At 42.8% G+C, this 26,375-nt stretch overlaps 1 protein-coding gene across 1 annotated transcript in view; it reads right to left on the bottom strand.

Moving 5' to 3' along the window:
* The window catches only part of DAAM1 (dishevelled associated activator of morphogenesis 1), a 176,084-nt gene that overhangs the window by 110,383 nt on the left and 39,326 nt on the right, over positions 1 to 26,375 (bottom strand). The window contains exon 2 of the mRNA XM_082617433.1: positions 2,409 to 2,627. Coding sequence (XP_082473559.1) covers positions 2,409 to 2,591 — 183 coding nt within the window. The 5' untranslated portion in view covers positions 2,592 to 2,627. The remainder of the gene's footprint in view (positions 1 to 2,408; positions 2,628 to 26,375) is intronic.

Genomic DNA, 26,375 nt, shown 5'->3' with positions numbered 1-26,375 from the left:
TTTTCCAATGGTTTTGGCTTAAAGCTCTGGTTTGGCATTGGCTTTTTAGCAACTAACAGCTGTAGGCAATTTTCACACAGAATAAAGACATCAATAGGGCAGAGAGTGGAATTTTCTCCTTTATGAATACAGAACAGTGAGCTGTCTTCAAGATGTACATGGAGCTGCCACCACAAAGGCTCTGGCTTGGGTCTCATTTGGGGAGGCTGAGAGAATACAATTGAAAGGACAATGGAGGTGGATGCTTTGAGTGGTACTCTCTCTGCCCACCAGCTCCACTACCACTGAGGAGGCCTTCATCTATCAGCAATATCTGTCTCCTTAGGTTGACTTTTGGTTTTAAAATACTTTAACTGGGCAATAACACCAAGCACATCAGTGCATCATTACTGCCTTTCTTGACAGCCATCCTGATACATGATTCACTGCCCATCCCTGGGAAAGGACGGTGTCCTCCACCCATCCCAATCACCTCAGGCTTGGCCATGTGACTCGTGGTGCCAGTCTCTACAGAAGGATGATATGTCCTTACCCTGCGTGATGTGCATTGGCCAGAGAAATGTGGGCTAAAGTGACACGTGTCATTTCCAAGCATAAGCTTAGAGCCTGTTAGCAGTTCACCATGTCTCTCTTTCCTATTCCATGAGGCCTGGGTCTTGGTCTTGAGCAGAATAGGGCACAGAGCAGAAGCACAGCTGACTCACACTGGACATGCAGCATCAGCAAGAGATAAGCCTCTGCTGTTGTAACCACTGAGATTTTGCTATCACAGGATAAACTAGCTGCAGATGACCGAGACGGCCATGAACAATGATCCCCTCCACTTCTCTTCTCACTTTCTATCCCTCCTCACAACTCACCTCCTCCAGAAAGCCTTCCCTGACCACCCTCCTCATCATTGTGTCCTACACCCCAAAACACATTTACACAGAGGTGTGTGTGCTTCTTCCTTTGGTGGCATTATAGCTCTTGTTATACTCCTGAAACTGTCAGCTCTTTGGGAGCAGGTTCTAGTTTTCCGTTTTGAATCTCCTCGCTAGCATCTACAACAGAGTTCTGCATGCAGTGGGAATGGGAGAGGGAAGAGAGAGATTCCTGAAACACTGAAAATATTCAACGTCATCAAGTGTAAACATGCTGCCAGGAGTCATCTCTTTTCCCCACTGATTTTGGTTGGGAATCAGCCCATTAATCCACTCAGGAGGCCAGAACTCAAGCATCAGCTTCATAGTACTCTCTCTTCTTGGTTTATCTCGTAAGAGAAGCTTAGAGGTGAATCCTGGTCCATCAAAGCTGGAGTGACGATCAGTTCAGTTATTAGCCCTTGAAGGCAGTGACACAGCCTACATTACTTTTTTGACCTAAGATTCATGTAAAATGATAGCAGTCTCTAGTATCTGTTGAACAATATAAATGGTCTGATTAGAACTAACTCCATTACAAAATGCCAGTGGTGATCAAGGGACGATAGAGTCCTCGTGTAACGTCTACTGAACCCCTAAGAAGGCGCAGGCTTTGTGCCATTCCCACTCTGCATTATTCTCATTTAGACATTACATCAAACCTAGGAGGAGGTGTTTTTTTTTTTTCCTTCTGCTTTCCAGAATGTAGGCTCGGAAAAGTCATATGCTGTTTCCATACTGATACAAATAATAAAGTCAGAGCAGTAATTTGAACCAAGGTCTTCCTAATGCCTGTGCCAGTGCCCTTGACTGTGCCGTAATATCCTCCGGAACACAGAATGGAAAGAAATACTACTTCGCAGGTGCTTGAAAAACTAAGTTGAAGAGAGCACCTACATCTCTTGATGAATGGGTCCTACACTAGATACATCCCCTCACTTCAGTAGAGTGGAGTCTAAAATATGATAGTATCTATAAGAAGCTTCCCACAACAGCTATTATTGCAGTCCTATCATTAGGCTAAATAATTACACTCTACTTAAGTAATAATGTCTTTCATCCAAGGATCAAGGACAGCAGTGATAGTATGACTAATTTTTTAAAAGACACCATTACTACACACTGGGAGTGGCGGGAAGCATGGGGTAATCCCAGCAGGTGTGAAGCAGATGAAGGAAATATCTGTGCACACAAGCATCTCAGGTTGGGATGGGGAGGAATTAGAAAGGGCAACTCAGGACGCAGTCGTGCCACATATCTGAAGACCTAAAGGTCTAAGTCCCTCCACTTAAAGCACCAGCAAAGCCCTCTGATGTAGTGATGCTACCCTTTCCTTTCTCCTTCTCCACAGGCTCAGTGCTGACAGTTGCGGGTGCAGATCAAAGGGACGGATGGGGGCCATTTCACTGAAGAAAGGCAAGCCTGTGTCTAACCCAACTGTCCACATCCTCTCCCCTCCGTCCTGGATAGCCCCGATGACCCCTGGGATGGAAGTCTGAGACTCACCACGAGTTCACTGAACATGACATCCAGCTCCTCCACAGGGGGCATGGGTAACGCTGGCTCCATGGTCTGAAGCGCAAAGTTGCTATCATTTCGCAGCCGATACGTGATTTCTGGGTGATCATTATTTCGGAAACAGCAGAAGATGAATGAAATCCCCCGTCCACCTCTCTTCCTCGGGGCCATGGCTGAATTCTGTTCTATTTCTTGACCGATTAAACTCTGCGAAAAGAGGACATGACATGTTAAGAATACAAAAATGGATAAGATATATATAGTTTTCAAGTCAGACCAATTCAAGAAAGAGCCTGGTGAGCCAGAGGCAATGTCAGTGGAGCCAACACCTGGAGGCAACGTCTGAAGGGCATAAGGGACAAGCCCGAGAGGCTGGGGTCCACCTGGGCAGAGAGCACATGCCCATCTAGGCACTTGTTCAGTGTTTCCTATGACCCACTGCTGAGCAAGCAGTAACACTCCAGCCACCTCACGCCATGGCAAACGCTCCAATCCCATTGGGCTCCGGGCTATTCTCTGCACATCATGTGCTCTTTCTTGCCAACCCAGATTGTTCTTGTTACTCTCCTGCAAGAATGACCTTCTCGGGCTTCCCTGGTGGCGCAGTGGTTGAGAGTCCGCCTGCCGATGCAGCGGACACAGGTTCGTGCCCTGGTCCGGGAAGATCCCACATGCCGCGGAGTGGCTGGGCCCGTGAGCCATGGCCGCTGAGCCTGCGTGTCCGGAACCTGTGCTCCGCAACGGGAGAGGCCACGACGGTGAGAGGCCCGCGTACCGCAAAAAAAAAAAAAAAAAAAAAAAAAAAAAGAATGACCTTCTCTTCCTTGCCACCTAGAGGATCTCTTACTTATCCTCTAGGGTTTGATTGCAATTTCTCCTTTACTTTCCCCAAGCAGAATTAATAATATGTATGCTAAGACATATCTATCCATTCTAGCTCATGTCACAGTCGAAGTTCCTTAGGAATGTGTCTTCCTATTAGACTGGCATAACTCAAAGCAGGGGGAAGGGGCCGTGTATCAAGCAACTTGGTGGCCCTAGTGCCCCGCACAGCACCAGGAAGTCAGAAGACACTCAGTTAATGTTGATTGTGTTGAATAAATTCATAACAAAGGAGGAGTGACTTAACACGAGCTAGAAGGGTCCGAGATTTTCAAACAGAAAAGATCAAATGAATTCACTGATAGAGAGGTGGTTAAATAAATGATAGTATATTCACATAATGGAACATTACACACTCACTAAAAAGAACGAGGCATCTATGTATGTAGATATGGAAAAATGTTCAAGATACTATGTGATATGTATACTATATACTACAGGATTACATGTTTTAAAGCATTTATGAACATATGTCAGGAAGTGTTATCGGCAGTAACCTCCAAAAGGAGGGGATGGGAGAACTACTCCTTTTCACTTTATACCCTTTTGAATTTGAATTTTTACCATAAAAATACATTTTTAATGACTGCATAGTTTTTTTTAAGTTACAACTGCATGTATTGTCTTAGAAAAATTTCTAAGTTATCTGTCAAGTGAAAAAAGCAACTCAAAGAATAATGTGTATAACATGTGCCATAATGTCTTTTAAAAACAATCTTACACAAAAACCTAAATAATTTACATGGGACTGCATAGCAAAAGGCTTAGAAAGATACACAGCAATTTCCTAACTCTGAGAGAGGAAGGGGTTGGGGAAAAGGCAAGAAAGGAAACACACTTTTTATGATATATATATATATATATATATATATATATATATATATACATACACATACATTATGATGAGAGCATATTCCTGTATAACTTCTGTAGATTGTCAATTTTTAAAAAGAGATGGGATTGAAAGGAAAAAGAAAGGTGGATTATGAGTTGGCCCTTGGTGAGCTGGAAGGGCAGAGGAGGAGAGCCACATCTGTGCCAGGAAGATGGCAGGAACAAGGGCGTGAATTCCAGGGAGGAGCCAGGGGGAGTCAGCGTAGAGAGGAGGGCTGGTGTGGAGAAGCTGCAACCCAGGCTGAGGAGTCTGGATTTATCCCACAGAAACTGGCAGTCACACTTAAAAGCCTCCCCTACACTTCTCTCTTTAAAAAAAAAAAAATAAAATAAATTAGAGAAAGCAGATGTGGTTGGGTCTTGACTACTCTTATTCTTTAGAGCTGTGGGCACATGACTTTGATGGAGAAGTTACAGTGACCGCTGAGCACCACAGAGAGTGCACAACAGATGATCAGACAATGTATTAATGTTCCCGTCCTGACAAACACAGCACGTGCTGAGACACAGGGCTAACACTACAGCAGGCACTTCCTGAGACAGAAGAGAAGACCTGAGGGGGAGGCAGAGGCCCGCAATTATCCTCGAACTGATTTCTATGGGCGACTCCATAGAAACAGGGTCAGAGCTGTGTCACCCCCCAGGATGAATTTTAAACCAATGGGTAGGGCTTCCCTGGTAGTGCAGTGGTTAAGAATCCGACTGCCAATGCAGGGGACAGCGGTTCGAGCTCTGGTCCGGGAAGATCCCACATGCCGTGGAGCAACTAAGCCCGTGTGCCACGACTACTGAGCCTGCACTCTAGAGCCCGCGTGCCACAACTACTGAAGCCCGTGCACCTAGAGCCCATGCTCCGCAACAAGAGAAGCCACTGCAATGAGAAGCCCGCACACCGCAACGAAGAGTAGCCTCCACTCTCTGCAACTAGAGAAAGCCCGCACGCAGCAACGAAGACCCAATGCAGCCATAAATTAAATAAATAAATTTATTAAAAAACAAAACAATGGGTATAGCTGTAAGGAGACATAAGGAAGAATTTTCTAATGTCTATGATTGGGATAGGATGCAGGTGAGGAGTCCCTGGCTCCATTGTCTTCAGACTAAAGTTAGCTGTTAGAAATGCCTAAGGTGTGTAAGGTACCCCAACTCTTAGATGGGAGACGGGAGAGAGAGTAGAGATTTTCAGCAAGTGTTGACTTGAGCTTCTCACTCCAGCTTCAATTCCAGCAGCTCTGCTTTTATCCTTTTTTGGATACTGATATATTAGGTATCAATCTTATTTTATAAAAACGTCCTGAGGCTACTCACTGCAATTATAAGAACATGCAAAGGCCACGCAACAGCCTCCAAGGGCATCACAGTCTGGCTCCTGCCTGCCTCCCCACCTCACCCTGTAGCTTTCTTCATATGGGTCACTGCACTTCAACTACACTGGCCATGCTGGGTCCTGCCTCAGGGCCTTTGCATCAGCCATGTCCTTGACTGGCGTGTTCTGGCCACATCTGTGCACGGCTGGTTCTTTTCATCATTAAGGCCTCAGCACGAATTTCACTTTCTCAGAAAGCCATCCTTAACCACTGTATCTGCCCCGGTCCTGTTCCATGCTCCAGTCACTCTCTATCCCTTTACCCTGTTTGAAGTTCTTCAGGGCAAGTACCACTATTTCAAATTATCCACTGTGATTATTTCATGGGGGCAGGGGCCTTGCATATATTGCTCATTGCTGTGCCCCCAGCACATGACAGTACATGGGACACATGTACATGGGATACTCACATATTTAACAGCAAACTTTTACATAAAGTCTCATTTAAACAAAGGACTTTACTTCAAAAAAATTTTAGACTATGGGGCATGGGGATGAAAGTCAAGGGGTCTTTAAGCTTTATCTGTACGATTTAAATTTTTAAAGAACAATGTATCCATACATCATTTATGCATTTAAAAATAAAAGTATACACACAGAAGAGAGACCAGAAGCAAATGTGCCAACATTTAACAATGGTTAATTCTGCATAGTGAGGAAATGGATGTCTTCGTTGAACTTTGTTCTTGTTCTTAAGTTTTTTATAAGTAAAATCCAACTTATGGACTTTCAGCATCTCTTCCAAATCAGAGAATCCAATTCCAAAATCTGTCACCAGTTTCTTGATTGTTTAATGATGCAAACTCGGGTAAAAATTCTCATAAACAACTATGTTTTGCAAACACTTCTAGAGACAAGCTCTCCACTCACTTTAAGGGATAGTGGCCTCCGAAAGCCAGCAACTGGAAGTCCTGAGTTGGGAAGGGAGAAAAGAGGCTAAGAGCAAGGTATCGGTCATGGAGCCCTCTGTGATGACCTAACTGACTCTGGAATAAAGACTTAGCCGAGATACCAATATCCCATTCTGTTGAAGCATACATCTCCTGACCTAGGGAGTACTTATGCAAGGTCATATGAGACATATGCAGTACCTGGGATTCCTTTGGTAAATGTGTATTAATATCTACTATATGCCAGGCATGATAGCAGATACCTAAGGATACAGAAAGGAGTGGGTCACCAGGAGCTTATAATCTAGGGGGAGAGAGTAGTGCACCAAATAATTATTACAAAAGTAATATGACATGTTATACAGTTAAGTGCTATGTAATCAAGCAGGAACTATGTAGGGAAGAATCTGGTCCCTGACGCTTGTGTGGAATTTTGACAGATGTTAGAAAGCAGGGCACTTAGGCAGAGGGACCAGTGCAAACAAAGGCATGAGCTGGGAAGGGGCATGGAGTACACGGGGAGTGAGGGGTGGTACGGTGCGGGTGGTGCTGTATAACATCTTCCCGTAGCTGAGCCCTGGAGGGTCTCATCTCCCTACTTAAAACCTACCAGTGGTTCTCCAACACCATTCTAAATTGGCTTTCAGTGTGCCGTCCAATCCAATTCAAACTCACTGTTTCTGTCTTCTCTATTTCCTTAAAAGTATCCTACACTTAGCCAACAGACCGTTTTCCATGACCCATAAATATCTTGCACTCCCATCATCTTCCATCCAGGTGGTCCACTCATTTCTTCTGCCCTTATCTTTGTCAACAGTGTCCCCACCCTGACAGTGCCAATGCTGAGAGTACTCAATGCAGTAAGCCTCATCTGCTGGTGGTAGATGAAATTTGGTTCAACATTTCTGAAGGGCAATTTATTAAGGCCTTAAAATAGTCACAACTTTGACCTAGAATTTCAACTTCTGGAAATATATTCCACGGATATATTCAGAGACACTATCAAAGGTGTTTTTATAAAAATTTTCAAAGCTATAAGAGCTTTGAAACAAGGGATGCAAGAACAAAGCTATAAGAGCAAATAAACAAGGGCATAAAATAGATGTTAGTAATAGAGAACTATATGAAAAGGGTAAATAAATTATGGTACAACTAGATGATAGACCACCATGCAATCCTTTGAAAAAGAATATTTAATACAAGGATATATCGTACAGCACAGGGAATATAGCCAGTATTTTATAAAAACTATAAATGCGTGAGCCATGGCCGCTGGGCCTGTGCGTCCGGAGCCTGTGCTCTGCAACGAGAGAGGCCACAACAGTGAGAGGCCCGCGTACCGCAAAACAAACAAACAAACAAACAAACAAAACTGTAAATGGAATATAATCTTCAAAAATTCTGAATCACTATGTTATACACCTGAAACTAATATAATATGGTAAATCAACTATAACTTAATAAAAAAAATTAAAAAGAATATTTAATGACATGCAAATACTTATGATATATGAAATAAAAAATAGGTACACAATGTCCCATTTATGTACGAAAAAATGTATATATTGATACATGGGCAGAAAAGAAGGACAAGAGAAATACACTAAAATATGAGCATCATTTAGCTCGTGTCAGCTGTATGGATTACTTTTAAAAAACCCCAAAACTCTTGTATTTTCCAAGTTGTTCTCACAATACTACTTTCACAATTAATAAAATGAGGTAAGATTTTTAAAAAACACTTTATATGATTATTTGTTTATGTGACAGAGAAGGGGGAAATGTGTATGCAAAACTGTTCCTATCAAAAACTTCTAAGTTATGGTGATCTACACACCAGCTTCTCAAACTATCTGTGGTGAAGGACGGTTTTCCCACCAATCTGCTACAAACGTATTTTTGTAAAATACAGTACAAATATCTCAGTAATGTCAAATTGCTATAAGGCTTTCTCTAAGTGTACAATTCTTGCACTTTGTTAACCAGCAGGTAGGCAGCAATGGCACTGATGTACACCAGGAGATGGGAGATAAGACTTATCTCATTAAACTATAACTGTTCATGTTTGTCTCCGGTGTGTGTCCTCAGGGCAGGAACCACATCCCACTCAGGTGTCCCACATACCCTACCACTGCTGTTCCGTCAACTGAAGAGAGACTGTTCAGAGGCTACTGTCAAGGTCCGATTGCACGCGCAAGTGTGTGGAAGGGGGCAGGGGAGGCAGTGCTCAGGCTGCTCGGAGATGAGGTCAAGGAAACAAGGCAGGCGAAGGCCAGCTCACGGACGGTCCATGCTCAGCCTTCAAGTTCATTGGCAGACAGTCTTGCTAACCTACCCACCCATCTGAACATGATCTGGGCCTGTTAGCATTTTGAGACCGTCTACAATGCACAGCCAACAGGTACGGTAATCTGTGGTCTGGGTCTTTCTTCCCCCATTGAAGAGTCAACTCCATAGGGAAAAGTGCCCACGGCATGTGTTGCACAGTGCCTCACACATATAGGAGGGCAATCAATGTATTTGAGAAACTAATAAAGAGAGTAATTACTTTACTTTTGCATTTTACAAGTTGTTTCGCTTAAACACAAGTTATACTACGTTCTGGCGGTATAGAAGAGGGGCTCAGAGGAGACATTAAGATCTAAGAAAAATTAGTCCAAAGCACTTTTCAAGTCTTAAAAATATGCCAACAGTTCTATAAACAGAAGAATACTAAGGGGTCTTGGCTAATTTCTAAGATGGGTAATAAGATATAGAGCCTATTACATTTAAGGACCTAACTGAAATCATTTTAATAAGGACAAATATTGCCTTTGATAGGTGACTTGTGTTTAAAAGCCTCAGTAAATCCCAAAGACCAAGTTTTTATTCTGGCTCCTCTGTGGAACCCCAAATACAAGGTCCTCCACTAAGCCCATCCTTAAACTGTAGATGACGGCAAAACTCTGAGATTTCCATCCAACAAGCAACCATTTTTAATGCACTTGCTTGGAGCTCCACTGTTCAGAGCCTAGTTTCCTAGATATAGACCAAAACAGGAAGCAAAAGTAATCATCCCACTTGACCCCTTAGTGGCAGTAGGCATTTCTGGCCAGCTCTCTTAACTGCTCTACTATCACTTCACTAATGAGTGATCCCAACAACTGCCTGTGTACAAGATTCTAGAAGCACATTCACACCCATCACTTCTTTCCATCATCCCCATTTGACACATGAGATTTAAGAGGAGACTTGGCAGGGAGTGGGGCAATTAGGAAGAGTAATTTGAGAGAGACTTGATTTGCTGGTGAAGGCAAAGAGATGTTTATTCAGAACAGCCTAATTGTTGGGAGTGGGGTTTGCAGAGGTCAGAGAACCTGCTTGCTTAGTTCAGCCTCCTTTCATCTCTCATGTGAATGACTACAACAGCTTCTTAACTCCTCTTCCTGACCCCAGTCTAGGGGTGGACAAAGCTTTGCTGAAAAGGGCCAGATAGTAAATATCTCAGGCTTTGTAGGCCATTAAGCCTCTATCACAACTGCTCAAGCCTGCCACATCATGAAAGCAGCCACAGACATCTGTGAACAAGGGTGTGTGCCTGTGTGCCAATAAAACTTTATTTGTGGACACTAAAGTTGAATTTTATATAACTTTCTCATGTCACAAATATTTATTTTAAACCATTTAAAAATGTGGAAACCATTCTTAGCTCATGGAACATACAAGAATAGGTGGTGTGCCGACGTGGGCCCGCGGGCTGAAGGCTGCCAACAGCTGCCCAAATCCATCACATTTATCCATTTAATTCATTGTGTCCCATGTTTATCAAGTATCAATCAGGTGCCAAACACTGTGCTAGGTACTAAAGAGAAAAGGCTGAAAATAAGAGAATGTGTCTTTAGGGAGCTTATTTGATTTGAAAAAGGCAGGTAAAAGAATCAAGTAAACTATAACATAATTACTGATTTTAGTTAGTGTTACAGGGTGCATGCAAGAAGAAAATGAAAGAAAATGGTGGTGATGGTACTGGTGGGAGGGGACAGCTACTTTAGATAGTGTGATCTGAGAGGGGGCATTTAAAGTGAGGATTGATGCATAAATGGGACCAGCTCTGCAGAATGTCAGGGAAGAGGACTCCAGGCAGCAGGAGTGTGTGCAGAAGCCCAGGGCAGGTGGGGACCTCAGCACACTTGAGTCGGGGAGAAAGACTAGTGGGGCTGGAGCACAGCGAGTAACGGGAGTGTTGTTAAGAGAGATGAGGTTGCAGGGGGCAGGGGCCCAGACCCCAGGGCCTTGTACACCGGAGTGAGGAATCTGGGATTTATTCTCAGCACGTCATAAATCCGACTGTGTCACTCGGCTCTGCAGTGTCTCCTGGATATGGTCCAACTTCCCAGCCTGGACCAAATAAAGACCCTCCTTTATTTTCTACCCTCTTCTCCCACACCCTAAATGCTGTGCACCCCTGTGCCCGCCCCATACACACATGCCCGCAGCAGTAGTTGCACCTCTGAGCCCATCCCTCTGCAGTCCCCTCAGCCTAGGTGCTCCTTTCCATCTTTACCTGACTGTCTTCCACTTACCAGTCAAGACCCCACTCCAATACTGCTGCTTTTATCACCCTTAAATGTCCCAGAGATGGTCACACATTTCTTTCCACACCTCCGGCACCATATACATAGTTGAGTCTTTTTTTGGTTTGGGGTTTTTTTTAAAATTCATGTCTGTTTCCCCCACTAAACTATGAGATCCTAAAGGCAGGGGCCAAGTTTCATTCAGTGCCTGGCACACAGTATATTTGCAATAAATGTCTGTTGAATGCAAAAGCACAAATGCCTAAGGGAACAGATGGTCTCATCTCTGAACTTCAGGGTGGTGCGACTCGGTGTTCTTCCCACAGTTGCCTGCAGATCTGTTTTTCACAACCGCCAAAACATTTGAAGGCAATCAGATTGCCAAGTGCTCTTTAGCCACTTGTCAAGATTTCTGATGCTGACAGTAGCCTCACAAACAGACTTCATCCTGGAGGTATCTGCAGCTTCCCTACAGTGAGAAATTTCTCTCTGGCCGAACTGGCTAGTACTTGGTTTTTCCACCCATCCTCAAGTAAACTCCACTGGAAACAAATCCACTGATAGAATCTTTTAGACATTTTCCCCACTCCTTACATTCAGTGAACACTTCGCCCAAGATGTATTCACTTACTCAGCTATCATACCTGAGCCTCAATAGGCCACTCAGTGCTAGGTGCTAGAGAAATAGGTGAAGAAAACTCACAGATTAGGGAGGTCACACCTAGTGGGGACATTTAGGGAGCAGTGAAGTCGGTCCTTTCGGCCACTGAAGAGGAAATGTGTAGTTACTGAAACCAGCAGCCAACGTTTCCACATCTTGGCTCCCTTTTCAATCAGATCGGCCTGAGGGAAAGGACTAATTCCACCAGGACAGCTGGGCCCTCAACCAGAACACATCTTCTCATCTCAGCTTCTGGCCCTGCTGCAGAGGGGAGAAGGTGCTTCTGGGACACCCAAACTGCAATCCACCTATAGCATTACCGATGACTATTGCTATGCCGTGCACAAGGAAGCAATTAAAAAGCTACTTAAGATTCTGGAGCAGGTGCATTTTGCTTAGCAAAGAATCAGAAATTTAATCCATCTGTGGCCTAGCTCGAAGTCAGAGTCATTTGTATTGCCCTTTACCAAAACAAACAAGAGTCTCAATGTGATAACAGTCAAAAAATGAGGACCAAATTTGCGGGAATGTTGTTTACGATTATGATGAGTAAAAAAAAAAAAAAAAAAAAAAAAAAACACAAACTAGAGAACAAAAACAGTCCACAAGAAAACCCCCTTTAATACTTTTCCTTTGATAATGCCAAGTCACAATACATACGTAATATGGAAAGTTTGCTTTCCACAAAGCTACACATAAGCAGTACCTAACATATGGGGGAAACTGGAAGGTCGTGTTGACAAAATAGATTTGCACTGATACATACATACATCAGTCTCACTGGCTCATCAGGGACTTATGGCACACATTTATAAGATGGCTGAGGGTTACACTCACTGGCTAAGTTACCAAGGTCTTCCTCTAACCAAAGTGGTTACAGGGGAAACAACAGCTTAGATGCTGAAGGAAGGGAAAGAAGGAGACGGTGAGTCCCTTCCTGCCACCAACTTGGTTAAACAGTTGAGAATTCCTGCATGGACACACGAAACACAGTGGGCACCATGTATGTCGAGCTCCGCGTCTATTATTTTAATCAAGACAGTATTTCGCATTTAATTCTCCAGTTATCATTCTACCACTCAAAGAGTGTCATTGTTTATTATAAATGGTCTCTGGAATTTCTGAAACAATGTCACAGACATAAAAAGAAGGGCAAGAAAAAAAATGCCACAAGTGCAATTTTAAAGAGAAAGGTTAAGAGAACCCTCAGTTTTCATTAGCGAACCTATTGTTTTCAGAGCTGCAGTTTCCCTCCCATTTTGCAGAGGGCCCTGACATATGACTTGGGTTTCAACATGTTCATGTTAACCCGAATTCTCTTATCAAGAAGAATGTGAAGGGAAAAAATTGCTTTGCTTCTTTCCTTGGCCATCTCTCTCCCATCTCACATTCCTCATGTCTGGTTTCATTTCAAGAACACCAGATGCCAAATTCTATTTGGAGCTTTAAAAAATGATGGGTTGCAGTCTAAAGGTTGTAGGAGAAACATCTGTAACGGAATGTGTTTTCCCCGTAAGTTTCAACATCCTCTCCATCAGGAAACGGAAAGGGCGTTTCTCAGTAAGAGTCCAGTGGAGGGACAGCCCTTCCCACACGCTTGGTCCCCAAAGGATGTTCTAATAGGGCACTTCTTGGAGTGGCTCCTGGAAATTCACCCAGCAGTCAATCCTCTCAACCCAGTGACTTTTCTGAGACAAGAGGAAAACAATGAGGGCATCCCACCATGGACGGGGAAACCAAAATCCAAACATTCAAATAGGCCTCTGGCACCCTGAAAACACTTCCTGCTCCACTGTGTAAGCAGCACAGCAAAAGCAAAGCACACTCCCTCCTCTGGGTCCGCTTGCATCAGTGTAGGCGGGGGGGCGTGCAAAGTGGAAGCCAGAACCAGTCCCCTTCCTTCCCTACTTCCTCCCGAGATAAGGGAGGAAGGAACCCAAATGAAGTGCATGCACACCCTCAAGCCAGCCAAGCCTCAACCAGCACATAATCAACAGGCTTGTTCCAGGCCCAAGCCATGGACTCCTGCCAGAAAATAGCCCCTCCTCACATAAAGAGCAAAGGAGGGGACCTCCAGGTCTTTACCCTGAAAAGCTGGCAATGACTATTCTGTCATGACTCAATGCTTTAACCGTGGGTTTAGGGCATAAATCCCTAAAGCCAATATAACACAGATCTCGAGTTAAGAAGTTTGTGCTGTTCATGTGACAGAAACCAGTCTGGAAGCCAGGACATCTAGTCTAGATCATCTGGGAGAAGAGCCAAACCAAGTCTCATTGGAGCTCCCCACCAAACAAAGCGCAATCTCGCCAGAGGGCCTGTTACTAGTCTGTGAGGGAAATCAATAAACAAATTTAAACCCACACTGAAAGAAATGCAAATCATTTTCCCCCTTTGAGTTTTCTACCTCCCTGACTCTAAGGGACCCACTCAGAGTCTTTAGAGACAAATTGAGGGCTTCCCTGGTGGCGCAGTGGTTGAGAGTCCACCTGCCGGTGCAGGGGACGCGGGTTCGTGCCCCGGTCCGGGAAGATCCCACATGCCGCGGAGCGGCTGGGCCCATGAGCCATGGCCGCTGAGCCTGCGCGTCCGGAGCCTGTGCTCCACAACGGGAGAGGCCACGACAGTGAGAGGCCCGCGTACCGCAAAAAAACGACAACAACAACAAAAAAAACAAACATAAAGACAAATTGAGACAAACCCCCTATAACTGGGGGTTTATACACACATAAGAAGCTACCACTCAAACGGCCAGCTTTGTCACATCGAAGCTCTCACTCTTCCAAGAGGCCAAGTTTTGTTCTTCAACGAATATGTAAAAGAATGCAACTTTCCTGAATCACCTAATAGCTCTTTTCAGAAAGGGTAGGACAGTAAGATAGCACAGCCACCAGAAAAGAGTACTTGTACATTTTAGGACACCAGCAATCACCTGTAGTCTATAGGCTCTGGTCCTCTGGTGATCCGACTGAAACAAGCCCTAAAGGTCAGAGTCTTCACCACTTCAGGTCAACGTGCTGCGTCTTAAAAGGTCTCCCCACGGAAATGACCACACTTGAGGTGTCAGACCTTCCCAAACAAGCGGCCAACCCTCTGGCGCCATCCACAGAGAATATGCAAATGACGTTAAAAAGACATTGTCTAAAAAGAAACATAGTATTAGGCATTTTTTGGAACCTCCTAACTGAAATGATTCTGGCAAATTCTGAGAGAAAAGAGGGTGAGCAGATAAGTACAGTTAACCCTTGAAAAACGAGGGGGTCAAGGGCTCTGATCCTCCACACAGTAGAAAATCTGAGTGTAATTTACAGTTGGCCCACTGCATACTCGGTTCCTCCCGTATCCACGGTTCTGCAAACGAGGATTCAACGAAGTGCGGATCATGTATCATTGTAGTATTTACTGTTGAGGAAACTCCAGGTACAACTGGACCTTCACAGTTCAAACCTGTGTTGTTCGAGGGTCAACTGTACTTGATTTGAACAACTATGTTTTCCAAACCTTCAAGCAAAATTTAGTGTGATTTAGAAAAGATAAACTGGGGGAGTACTCTAGGCCGAGGACTCACGACACATCCTCCCAGTAATATTATCAGCAGAGGACCAGAGCATATAGACTACAGGTGATTGCTGGTGTCCTAAAATATACAAGTACTCTTTTCTTATCTCCCCAGTGAGGCCATAAGACGTGGTCCCCTGGAAAAGTGAGTACTGCTGCTGACCCTCACAGCCCCAAACCAGATGCTGTTCAATCTTACTCCTTCTCAAAGAGTATAATTATATTTTATCAAGGCCAAGTAGGTATAATTTCTATTTCTACACAAACCTCCATGGAAAATAACGTCTCCGTCGCCTGGTATCGTAGGTAAACTACAGGTCTCTGGACTGAAAATAAAGAAATAAAAACTTGCCTAGAGGGTTTATATGTTTTCATGTTTACTGAAAGCAAATTTTAAAACTCACTGATTACCTTCGTCTTTTCATGTTCTTCTAACTACTTTTATGCCAAGATTATTACAACTGCAACAGGAGAAAATAAAATAAAATACCATGTAGAACAAAAGCTCTTGGTTAAAATCAGCCTCACTCTCTGATAACTGTTAAGAGACTCCCATCTTTCTCATGGCAAATGTAGCTTTTCAGTTAGGGAAAAACGGATGAGCAGATATGACAGGCAGCCGTGGAGTCGTGACCTGGGTTCAAATACCAGCTCAAACACTTTTTTTTGGTGAGTGACTTTAAAAAAGACTTCAGCATCCTGAAGTCCTCTATAAGTGTTTGATAGATTTTAAGTGGACGTTACAAAGGGAAGTGAGAACTACATAAAAGAGTTGGAAGGGGGATTTATATTTGTTAGCTACTGTTTGGTGGAAATATGTTAACCAGATTCCTTTCCCTGACATTCCTGTGTGTATCAGCAGAACAAATTCCTGGAATGAGGCTGGTTTAATCTCTATAGGGCAGTTGTCACCACTAAATCAAGGGCTCTGCAGGTTAGTCAGCTTATCTGCAAATTGTGGGAAATTCTCTGAGGGTTTTGGGGCAGTGTGGAAAAGGCATTAAAGAAGAAACTTAGCCTTCCTGTATATTTTGAAGCATTCAACAGGTTTAATATTTCGATCCAACCACTTACACGAAAACTACCACAGAGCACACCCACTGCAACGACACTGACATTTGCAACACCGACCTGATTCCCCTTCACATTTTCCTCAGTGATCTCATCTATTTATTATTCTCCTTTCGACATCTGAAGGCATCTTGTCTGCCCAGGAAAGTAACTGTGAATTGGTCACCAAGGCAGAAAACCTACTGCAAGGTTTTACCAACTGGCTTTCCCAGTTTTGCCTCAGAAAGAGCAGTCTGAATAAGTGTGAACACAGCCATGGTTTGCCATTGTAGATGTGAAAAATGTTTATGGAAAGCTAAGTACATGGTGATCCTGGGTTCCAAATTACAGTGTGGTGAGCTGTTTACTAGATAGATGCCGAGTCTCTCCACACTCCTGTTGCTCTGAGGGGCTCATCTGGGGCAAGGCCAGCACCACACCTATGCTCGGGCTGTTCCTAATGAGTCCTGCTCAAGAGGCGGAGAGAGCAGCCACCCAGAAAAAACTAGGACCAGACGATGGAGTCACATTATGAAAGCTGAAACTCCCTTCGGAAGAGGCACCCTACCCTTCATAAAAATTCTACCTATAAATTTTACATAATAATTTTTCAAGAGAGGCTTATGGAAAGATGAGAGTAAAAGCTTCCGTTGAAGGCAAGTTCAGCTGTAGAAAGAAGGCAGTAAAGAGGCACTCTGGCCTCCACCTGTTCAGGTCTCATGTGGCTCTGGGAGCTGCTGCTTTTAAATCAGAACCACCCAGCCCTGCAAGAGATGCACATTCCTCTAATGATTAGAAGTGAAGCCAGGACTGTCCTGTCAGCCTATGAAACTAATTTCCAAAGACACAGTACTAAAAACACCTAGAGAAGGCTTCCCTGGTGGTGCAGTGGTTGAGAGTCCTCCTGCCGATGCAGGGGACACGGGTTCGTGCCCCGGTCCGGGAAGATCCCAAATGCCGCCGAGTGGCTGGGCCCGTGAGCCATGGCCGCTGAGCCTGCGCGTCCAGAGCCTGTGCTCCGCAACGGGAGAGGCCACAGCAGTGAGAGGCCCACGTACCGCAAAAAAAAAAAAAAAAAAAAACACCTAGAGAAATAAAGCTCTGACATGAGATTTCCCCAATCTCCCTTCATGCTGGGAACCTCCATAAGCACTCAGATAGATGTACAACACTCCAAAATCTGAACAAACTTTTTTATAACCAGGGTGGGAAAAAGGCAGGCAAGGGAGAATACCAGTTAAAAAAAAAAAAAAAAAAAAAAGGCAGCAAAAAACCCTCTGCCCCACAATGAACCATCTAATAACCAGTGGATGGGAGTCAATTGTATCGCAATCTGGCAGAATCTATTGTTGCTTATAATGCACTGGCCCATTGACCCACATCTAAGAATTCCTAGATTCCATATCTAGGAATTAACCTACCGACATACTTACACATGAGCACAGAGATATATTAACAAGAATGTGCACTACAACATTGTAATAGAAAGAAAACAGGATTCATTATTTGTAATAGAGAATATCTAAGTGTCCTTCAAAAGGGGAATCTTTTAAAAATTGTTGGGGCACCCATAGTATAAAACACTGGTGCTCATACTCTGATACCCAGGCTTTACACCACACCAATCATATAAGATTCTCTAGTACTGAGGGCCCAGGCTTGGGTAATTTTCCAAATTCCACAGGTGATTCCAATGTGTAGGCAAGTTTGAGAACTAGTGCTATAGAATCCTATGCCTGGTTTCAAAGAATGTGCTAGGTCCATGGATACTGACAGGGGAAGATCTAACACATTCAGAGTGGAAAAAGAAAAGAAAAAAAGAAATCAAGTTGCATGATAATACATATCTATCACCATTTATGTTAAAACTCAAACAAAACCGTATTTGTAGCTACACACAAATGCACACACACGCACACACACTTACACCCCTATATGTGTGAATGCATAGAAATGTTTCCAGAATTGGAGTATTAACTGTAAAGTCGCTAAAGTATTTAGCCAAATGCTTGGCACATGGAAGATTCTCAATAAATGGTGGCTATTACTTCCATGTGTGTCCAAGTTTGGGGGAGACTATTGGAATAGTTTCACGTAGATGATGAACTCTCATAAGTGCATGATGCAGATGCAAGTTTTCTATTGAAACTAGAAATTTTGCAAGACTTCTCAATAAAACTCCATCAAAACTCTAAGTATATACCTGAATAACTCATTAATCATTATACTGATTCTTTTATTTAAAATTACGGCTTGCTTTCTTCATACTTGAATCCCATGCCCCAAAATGCAGACAGCTTCATTGTCAATATTATACTGATTTGTAGATCCATCAAAATGACCCATTTAAAAGTTGTTGTACGTCAGCCAACAAATCTAAAAACTTCAGTTGTAATGCTAGACACAACCTTGATGAACACATAGGGGAAGAATATTCCCAAGGCTGCAAGTACCAGCTAGCTATAGGGATAACAACATGACAAACTTTAAAAAAATATTTTGTTGTTATACGTTCTGCATGTTGCAAGAGGCAACTATTGGAGAATTTCTGTTTCACTAAAGCCATTATGTTGGAAGTTCTTCAGATGGCCACAAGGATGCTTAGATGAGAGGCTGGGCAGTTCTATTATTTTTTCCTTTTATTTGGCTCTCTTTCAATTATACTTCTATTGTGGATCAGAAATCATAAGGGCATCACAAATATAACCAGAACAGGAGATTTCAGGATGCTTACATGAATGAATTTTCTTACATGAAGAAAATTTAGTACTTGGTATGTTTTTAAGATGCAATCAATTATACTTTAAAATTGTGTTTTTATAAAGGTAAATTCAGTACAATTTTCAAAATTCTTCTCAACCTTTAGGTACTTTGAAAAAAGGTATGCATAATCCATATTTACTTGGATGCCAAATGTTTGGCTACAACAACTTTAAAGCTGTTTTCCAGCAATTTGCTCTCAAGTACATGTTCCTGAGGTTCCATCTTTAAAAGGTGAAATGTTTGGGGTCCTCCTTATCAATAAAAATGTAATCACACTGCTTGTAGAACCAAATGAAAACATGGTGATTGTATGAATTTATGAGGCAAGAGATGGTCTTTCCAGGACCACATTAAGATTTTATCACGGAATTTTATGAAATTGAGGTCTGATTGCTGACAACAGTCCTATGAGACAAGATTCTAATTATTTCCTGGCCATACCTCCCAAAAGTTTATGCCATTGAAACCTGATTCCTTCAAATATCACTAAATATTCATTGCAAACAGCTGGGAAGAAAATCAATGATTCTAAGAATGGCAAAATGATCACCAGTATACTGGTATCAGTCCCAACGAAACAAAGTTACCATTACTTTGGAAGCCAAAGCCTATTGTAAATGGGAGAGTAAAATGGATTTTTCTGAGATCGTTAGAAGACACTAGAACATAAGCATGCACAGCTCACAGACAATGATGACAGGGTCTGAACAAATCAGCATCAGTCAATGCGACACGCCTATCAAGCTATGGGAAAATATGGAAGACACCAGAAACTTATCTGTTAATAAGCTCCTCTGGAAATTGAGTTCCAAGTCACTTCCAGAAATCCCAGCTGGCCTGGGGAGAACTGAATAATGACGCCATTTCTGGGTGCTCAGAACTCATACAAAAGTAGAGCCTTGAAGAAGTACAAAGATGAAGCACATGGTCTCAAGAAAACAGAGTGTTTTCCTTTTAATACACACTTCAAAACTGCCTAACCTGTACACGATCAAAGCAATGAATAGACCTTGAGGATGGGGGAAAATGTAAAGTTGTGAGAGCTAAGTGGGCACACACCAAGGACAAAAGAGCACATGCGTTGAGTGGATGAATTGATAAACATATATCATCTCTTTTCATTCAACAAAGCTAACAGTCAACCCAAATAGAAACTACCAGCAGCTACAATAAAGAGTGTGTTTTCTCATTGGTGATTTCTCTCCATGTGGTAAGTATCCTTGGGAAGTTATTCACATAGCCTTATAAACAATTCTGAAACTGCAGGAGCCAAACAAATAGTGAGGAAGGATCCTTACTAAATTTTCATCATTAATTACTATACATGGATTACCATACTCTTGATTTAAAGCCAGGCCAAAAAAAAAGTCCTTTCACCATCATCAAAAGGAAAGTGTGAAGGAAGCTGATACTATCCAATGTGCCCACTCCACCCAACTCTGTAATTTTCTATATAATTGGGTGAGAGCAGTAATTGCCTTATTGGGTAACTTAAGAAGACTAGACACTAAAGAGACTGCCTGTCTTGCAAAATCTGTTCTAAATGAGATAAGAAAAGCTCTGTTTTAAATTGTTACTTTGACTCACTTACCACACCTGGAGTAGTTGGACTAGGGTTCATATTTGGACTTCATATTCTGAGGAATATTGCTAAACGGCCAAAAGATATCATGTGGCTAAATATGGGAAGCTATCAATACAAGACTGGTTAAATGATTTAGGGTACTTCTGTGTAATGAAATACCATACAGCCATTAAAAAGAATGAGCCATCTTTTCTGATGTTCAGAGGTCTAAAGTATATTAAAAAGTCCAATTTGCATAATAACCATGGTACACCATAAACGTAAGAAGGATATACTTATTTAAATATGCAAAGAAATTGTTGAGCATGTGACAAAATAGCAGATACAAAAGGCCAAGGAAGAGTGGCTCCTCCTGGAGAATAACATGGAGGTTGGAGAAGGAAGGGATCTTGCTTGCATTTAGTTCCTTCTATTGTATTTTTTTTCTTTTTTTAAGTATGGGCTTGGACTACATTTTTTCACCTTAATTATCAAGCTGTTTCTGAAAGTTGAGAAAGGTTTAGCAATATTTGTTTGTAAACTCGTCTTTTTAAAAATTAAATAACTCTCTGTTATCAATCTTCTTTAACATGCCAGGCACTTTCAATTCCCTTTACATCCATTCAGTATCTTGGTTAATCAATGAGATAAGCCATGAGTCCTTAAGTGTCTCTTTTCGTCCTTTTGGGACTGCAGCCCACTGTCAATGAATATCTATGCTCTGGCTCTGGTTCACAGAATGCTTTCATTTCTGCACTTTTCCATTTCACCACACCCACCCCTACAATTGTTAGTTCTCAAAATGAAAACAATCTGTTCAACTGTAAAACACCAATATGAGCAATGACTTTTTTCCTTTAAACTTATAATTAATTTAGAATGGTGGGGGGAGTGAAGGGGAAACTACCAAAGACAAGGCTGTATATCATTGCAGTTGCATCTAATCACCATAGCAACAGAATGCATAGCTGTTCACTTTCACCAAAATTGTACAATTCAGAATCTTCTTAAACCCAATATATTTTTTGCTACAGAAGTAAATATTGCTACCTTTATCTTTAGAACATATACTCTCCAGAAGGCAGGTCCAGGAACATTACCTAAGAAACTAGAGGCGTCTAATTAAGGAATTTTTTGTTAGGTATTTATTGGCAAATTTGATCCAAAAGGAAAGCATTTGCTTAGTAATCCAAAACCCTACCTCCTAAAGCCCAGTTCTAAAGCTATTGAAAGAGCAGTACAGTGTATCCTGTTACATTCATGGCTTCTAACCAACCTTAAATAAGCAAGCGAATACAGTCATGGAAAGAATAAATTACAAAAGGGCACCCATGGAGGCATAACAGCCGATCCCTAGAAGATGAAGGCAAACATTGGTAACTACTTTTTTTTTCTTTTTTTTTTTTTTTTTTTTTGCGGTACGCGGGCCTCTCACTGTTGTGGCCTCTCCCGTTGAGGAGCACAGGCTCCGGACGCGCAGGCTCAGCGGCCATGGCTCACGGGACTAGCCGCTCCGCGGTATGTGGGATCTTCCTGGACCAGGGCACGAACCTGTGTCCCCTGCATCGGCAGGCGGACTCAACCACTGCGCCACCAGGGAAGCCCCGGTAACTACTTTTTAAAGAAGGATGAGAACATTAATGCCAAAACAAGAGGCAGTATAACATTAAAAGAGATCTCAAATTAGTCCAGAAAGTTAGCCTTTGCATTTCAAGGGATCATTCAATCCACTTGAAGACATGACAGAAAAATGCTTAACCCTTACTTATTCATGATGGCTACAGACATACCATCACCTTTCCCCTGCACCCCACGTCTCTTTTTTTTCTCCTAAAATCAGCGTTTACCTTACAGGTATCACTCTCCATTCCATGAAAGTAATCAACCAAGACAGCCTGTTTTTGTTAGATCTCCCTCCTATTCATCAGCAGTAACCAGAGCCGTGGTCAGCATTCTTGCTAAGCTGGCTACTGGCTCCCCCGTGGTTACTCCCCCTCCACCGTCCCACCTCACAAGTGTAAGGTAACAGGCAGCTCCTTTGTGGAAAAACATGCTGGTTAACAACCATACTAGCTCATACTGGAAAAGCCACCAGCACAGAGATGCCCACAGATAATCAACCTACACACACACACACACACACACACACGTCAAACTGGTTTTTCCACATAGACAATTCACAGGTAGTCAAGGACCACGCCTCCCCACACAGGTACACACCAATCCCAAATTCACAATTCTGCATGTGTGATCATTTATACATTTTTATTCATTCATTCATGGACCTAGGGTGTGCCCACTCCCCTGTTCTGCGTTGGGATACAAGCATGAACAAAGCAGATGTGCACCTTGCCCTTGCAGAGCTAGTTCACAGGCACACCTGAGCCCTGGCTGCTCAAGCCATTGCAACATTCCAGACTCTGGCTCAGAGAAGACAGATGGTGAGTGAGTGGAGGGAGTGGCCAATTTGTCAGCCCATCTTTGAGAGGCAAGAACAAATATCTTGCCTGCTTCAAATAGCAATTCGTTTTTTACTAGTAACTTCCATGTCCCCTGGAATATGGAGCACCCAGGAGAGGAAGGAAAAGGAAGCAGAGGGTGATGTGTGTGTTCTGGAGAAACAGGGGATGTAGAGTTACCCCTGAGAGGCTAACATACAGAACTTCAAACAAGACACCGGACTCCCATTTCTGTCCATGAAGGATTAACTGCTATGGGAATTGCACTACAGATAACTACAAAGATGGACAAAATACATGAAACGGAGAGAAGGAAATTCCAGGTGAGGTGAGCCCCACTGTCTCCCCACCTTACTCCAGGCAATAGTGCAAGAAGAGGAAACCCAAGCCAAGTTCAGGGGTCTTGCTGAGATGCAGAGTCAGAGATAAAGTTCAGGGAGGCTGAGGCAGCTAGTGCTCTGGAAATCTGCAGAGGGGTCCCCTCAAATCTTCAGCTGAGTACTGCTTTGCACATGGACCTAGGATCCACACAGGGCTGGGAATGATTTGCATTCCCACCAGCCTGATGAGAAAGAGATCAGACTACATAAAACATCAGGAAGAGTCTCCAAAAGGGTCCTAGACTCAGGCTGCTCTGGAAAAAGCTTAAAAAGCAACCTCAAAAGGATCTCAATGATCCCAAGGAACTTAACTGTGTGCCAGAACAAAGGCCAACACTCTTTAAAGGAAGTCCTTCAGGCAGAAAGAAACTGATACCAGATAGAAATGTGGATCCACACAGAGCAATGCAGAACGCTGAAAATGGCCAACCTGGGGGTAAACAGAAAACCAGACGCTACCTCAGAGATTCCCGAGCCACTGACCTGTAGGATGTGTTTTTGTAGAAATCCACCGATGACAACAACAGGGTCAGAAGGTCAGGATCAAAGCAGTTCCCAAGTCTACTACTAACTATCCCCCTAACCTCAGTCAGGCTCCTTACGCTGTCCGGGCTACTATTCCCTCAGAATGACACTCTCCCTTGAACTGTCATCACATTATATAATGACTACAAAAGCACTTTGGACATTTCGAGGATTCAGCAAATATTTACTGAGTGCTTTCTGTGCATATTTCTAAGCTCTATATGTCTGGGCCTCAGTTTGCTCATCTGAAAAATAAAAATAATAATAGTAGCCAGCCCGCAGGGTTGATGTTCGGATTAAATAAGTAAACATATGTAAAATACAAAGAATAATGCCCGGCCATAGTAAGCGCTTGCAGATGTAGTTTTTAGTATCACTATTATTACTATTATTATACTACCACTGCTGCTACTAACTAATGCTACTACCAGGCATATGGTGATAAAAAGGACCAATTTGGTTCTTGCCCTCCAAGTTCATACTTGAGCTGTGTCATAAGGAAAACAATGCTCTGGAGATAATTTGTTAAAATTTTGTCTGAGAAAACTGTGAGGATACCTGAGGGAGAAAAAAGATACTAGTCTGAGGGGAGACCTAGACTTAATCCCAGCTCTGCCCCTTAAGTTGCTCTGTGACCCCGGTTATTTAGCCTGTTGGAGCCTTAGCTCATCCTTAAAGAGGTAGGATAAGAATCTTTAAGATCACTTCCAGTTCTAACATCCGATGAAGTGAACCAGAGGATCCATTTTAGACGCATTATTTTTCCTGCCATTTGAGCCATTTAATCCTCAGAGTGTCAAATCCCCATATAGAAAACAATTAATTGTGAGGAAGGGAAGTTCATGATTTAAGAAAGCTGGAAGAAATAAGCTCTAGATCTAGGATTAATATAAACGTCTACACATAAAGCACCCAAATCAAGAACCAAGACTACCTGATTTATCCCTCTAAAAATGGAAAGAAGTGCAATAGCCCCACTGTTTCCACCCATTGCTGGGTATGCCATTGTTTTGATCTTTGAGAAGCTAAAGAATATAATTAGAGGAAGTAGGGAACTCTTCCTTCTGGTTCCAATTTTTGAATTGGCTCCAATAAAACAGAGAAGTCTCTCTCCTGTCTATGATTCTATAACTGAGAAGAAACATGGTAGTACAGTGTAGAAGTTCCTTATGCCTGAGAAACAAGGAGAAATCTGTAAACAGCTAGCTTCTTCTACCCACTGTTTATACCAGCATGCACCACAATTGGTAAGCTATCAACTACAAACATAAAACCTCCCACAAAATTAACTGGTTCTAAACCTTACAAAGCACAGATAATTTTAGCAAAGTCTCAGAAATCAATGTCATCCTTTTTGGTAAATGTCATACAAGATAAAGGTTCCACTGGAAGCAATAGGAAATGGCAGAACCCTAAGAGAATGAATCTATGGCTGATCTTCCAAAAAGTTGTGAAAGGACCTTCCCTAAAGTTTTCCCAACATTTTGCAGAGGACAAGCCAGAGATTTTGCAGAGTCTTTAAAGTAAAACACCCCTATTAACTTTACTGGAGAGAACATGTTGTGCAACAGTAAAAAATTTTCTTTGTTCATATACACAAAATGCTGTACATGATTTCAGGCAGGAACCAGATCCCCTGTAGCTCACCACATGGGCCTCAGCCCAGGAACTCTAGTTTAAAGTAACACACAACCAAAACACACTGAAGGAGTCCTTAAAGCACACGCACGTGCATGCACACACAGGTACAGAGTAAAATTTGAGTACATTGTGTCTGTCTTTGGGACATCTACTCGATCACTACCCCTAATGGGCATGTCTCTAACCTATCTGTCTACCTCGCACATCTTTGGGAACTTCTTCATCTCCTTCTCATATGATTCTAATGGAGTAATCAACCAAGTGGTCCTGCCTCTCCATCTGTAGAGGTGGGCACATGGCACTGTCTTGGCCAATCAAGGCACTCCACCCCCTGGACTGAGTGACTGATCTAGGATGGGCACATAACACAAAGAAGACCAGAGGTTTTTATGTGGATGGATGCTGCAGATGAGAGGGTTGCTCTCTTTTTCCTGGAATCGCGAGATATAAGGACCATTTACCCCTGGAATTTACAATAGCTGCTTTTTCCACCATGTGTTGGAAACTGCCCAAGAATGAAGCCAGCATAGACAAAAGCAGAAATGAGAGATGGGACAAGGGGGCTAGGGAGACAGGGAAGCTTTCATGACATCATTTAACTACTAGATCCAGCTGAGCTTCAACTCAAATATCCTTTGAACTTCCCATTGCGTGATTCAATGAAGGTTTTTTCCCCCCTTAGGCCATTTTAACTGGGATTTCTGTCCCTAAACAATGCAAAGAACACTGATTCATGCTCCACTTGACTAAATGAGATGGAAACAGCCAC

The sequence above is a fragment of the Mesoplodon mirus genome, assembly GCF_964341445.2.
Source record: "Mesoplodon mirus genome assembly, chromosome: 4".
Taxonomy (NCBI): Eukaryota; Metazoa; Chordata; class Mammalia; order Artiodactyla; family Ziphiidae; genus Mesoplodon; species Mesoplodon mirus.
The sequence above is the reverse complement of the archived record's forward strand: the minus strand, read 5'-3'. Positions and strand labels throughout refer to the sequence as shown.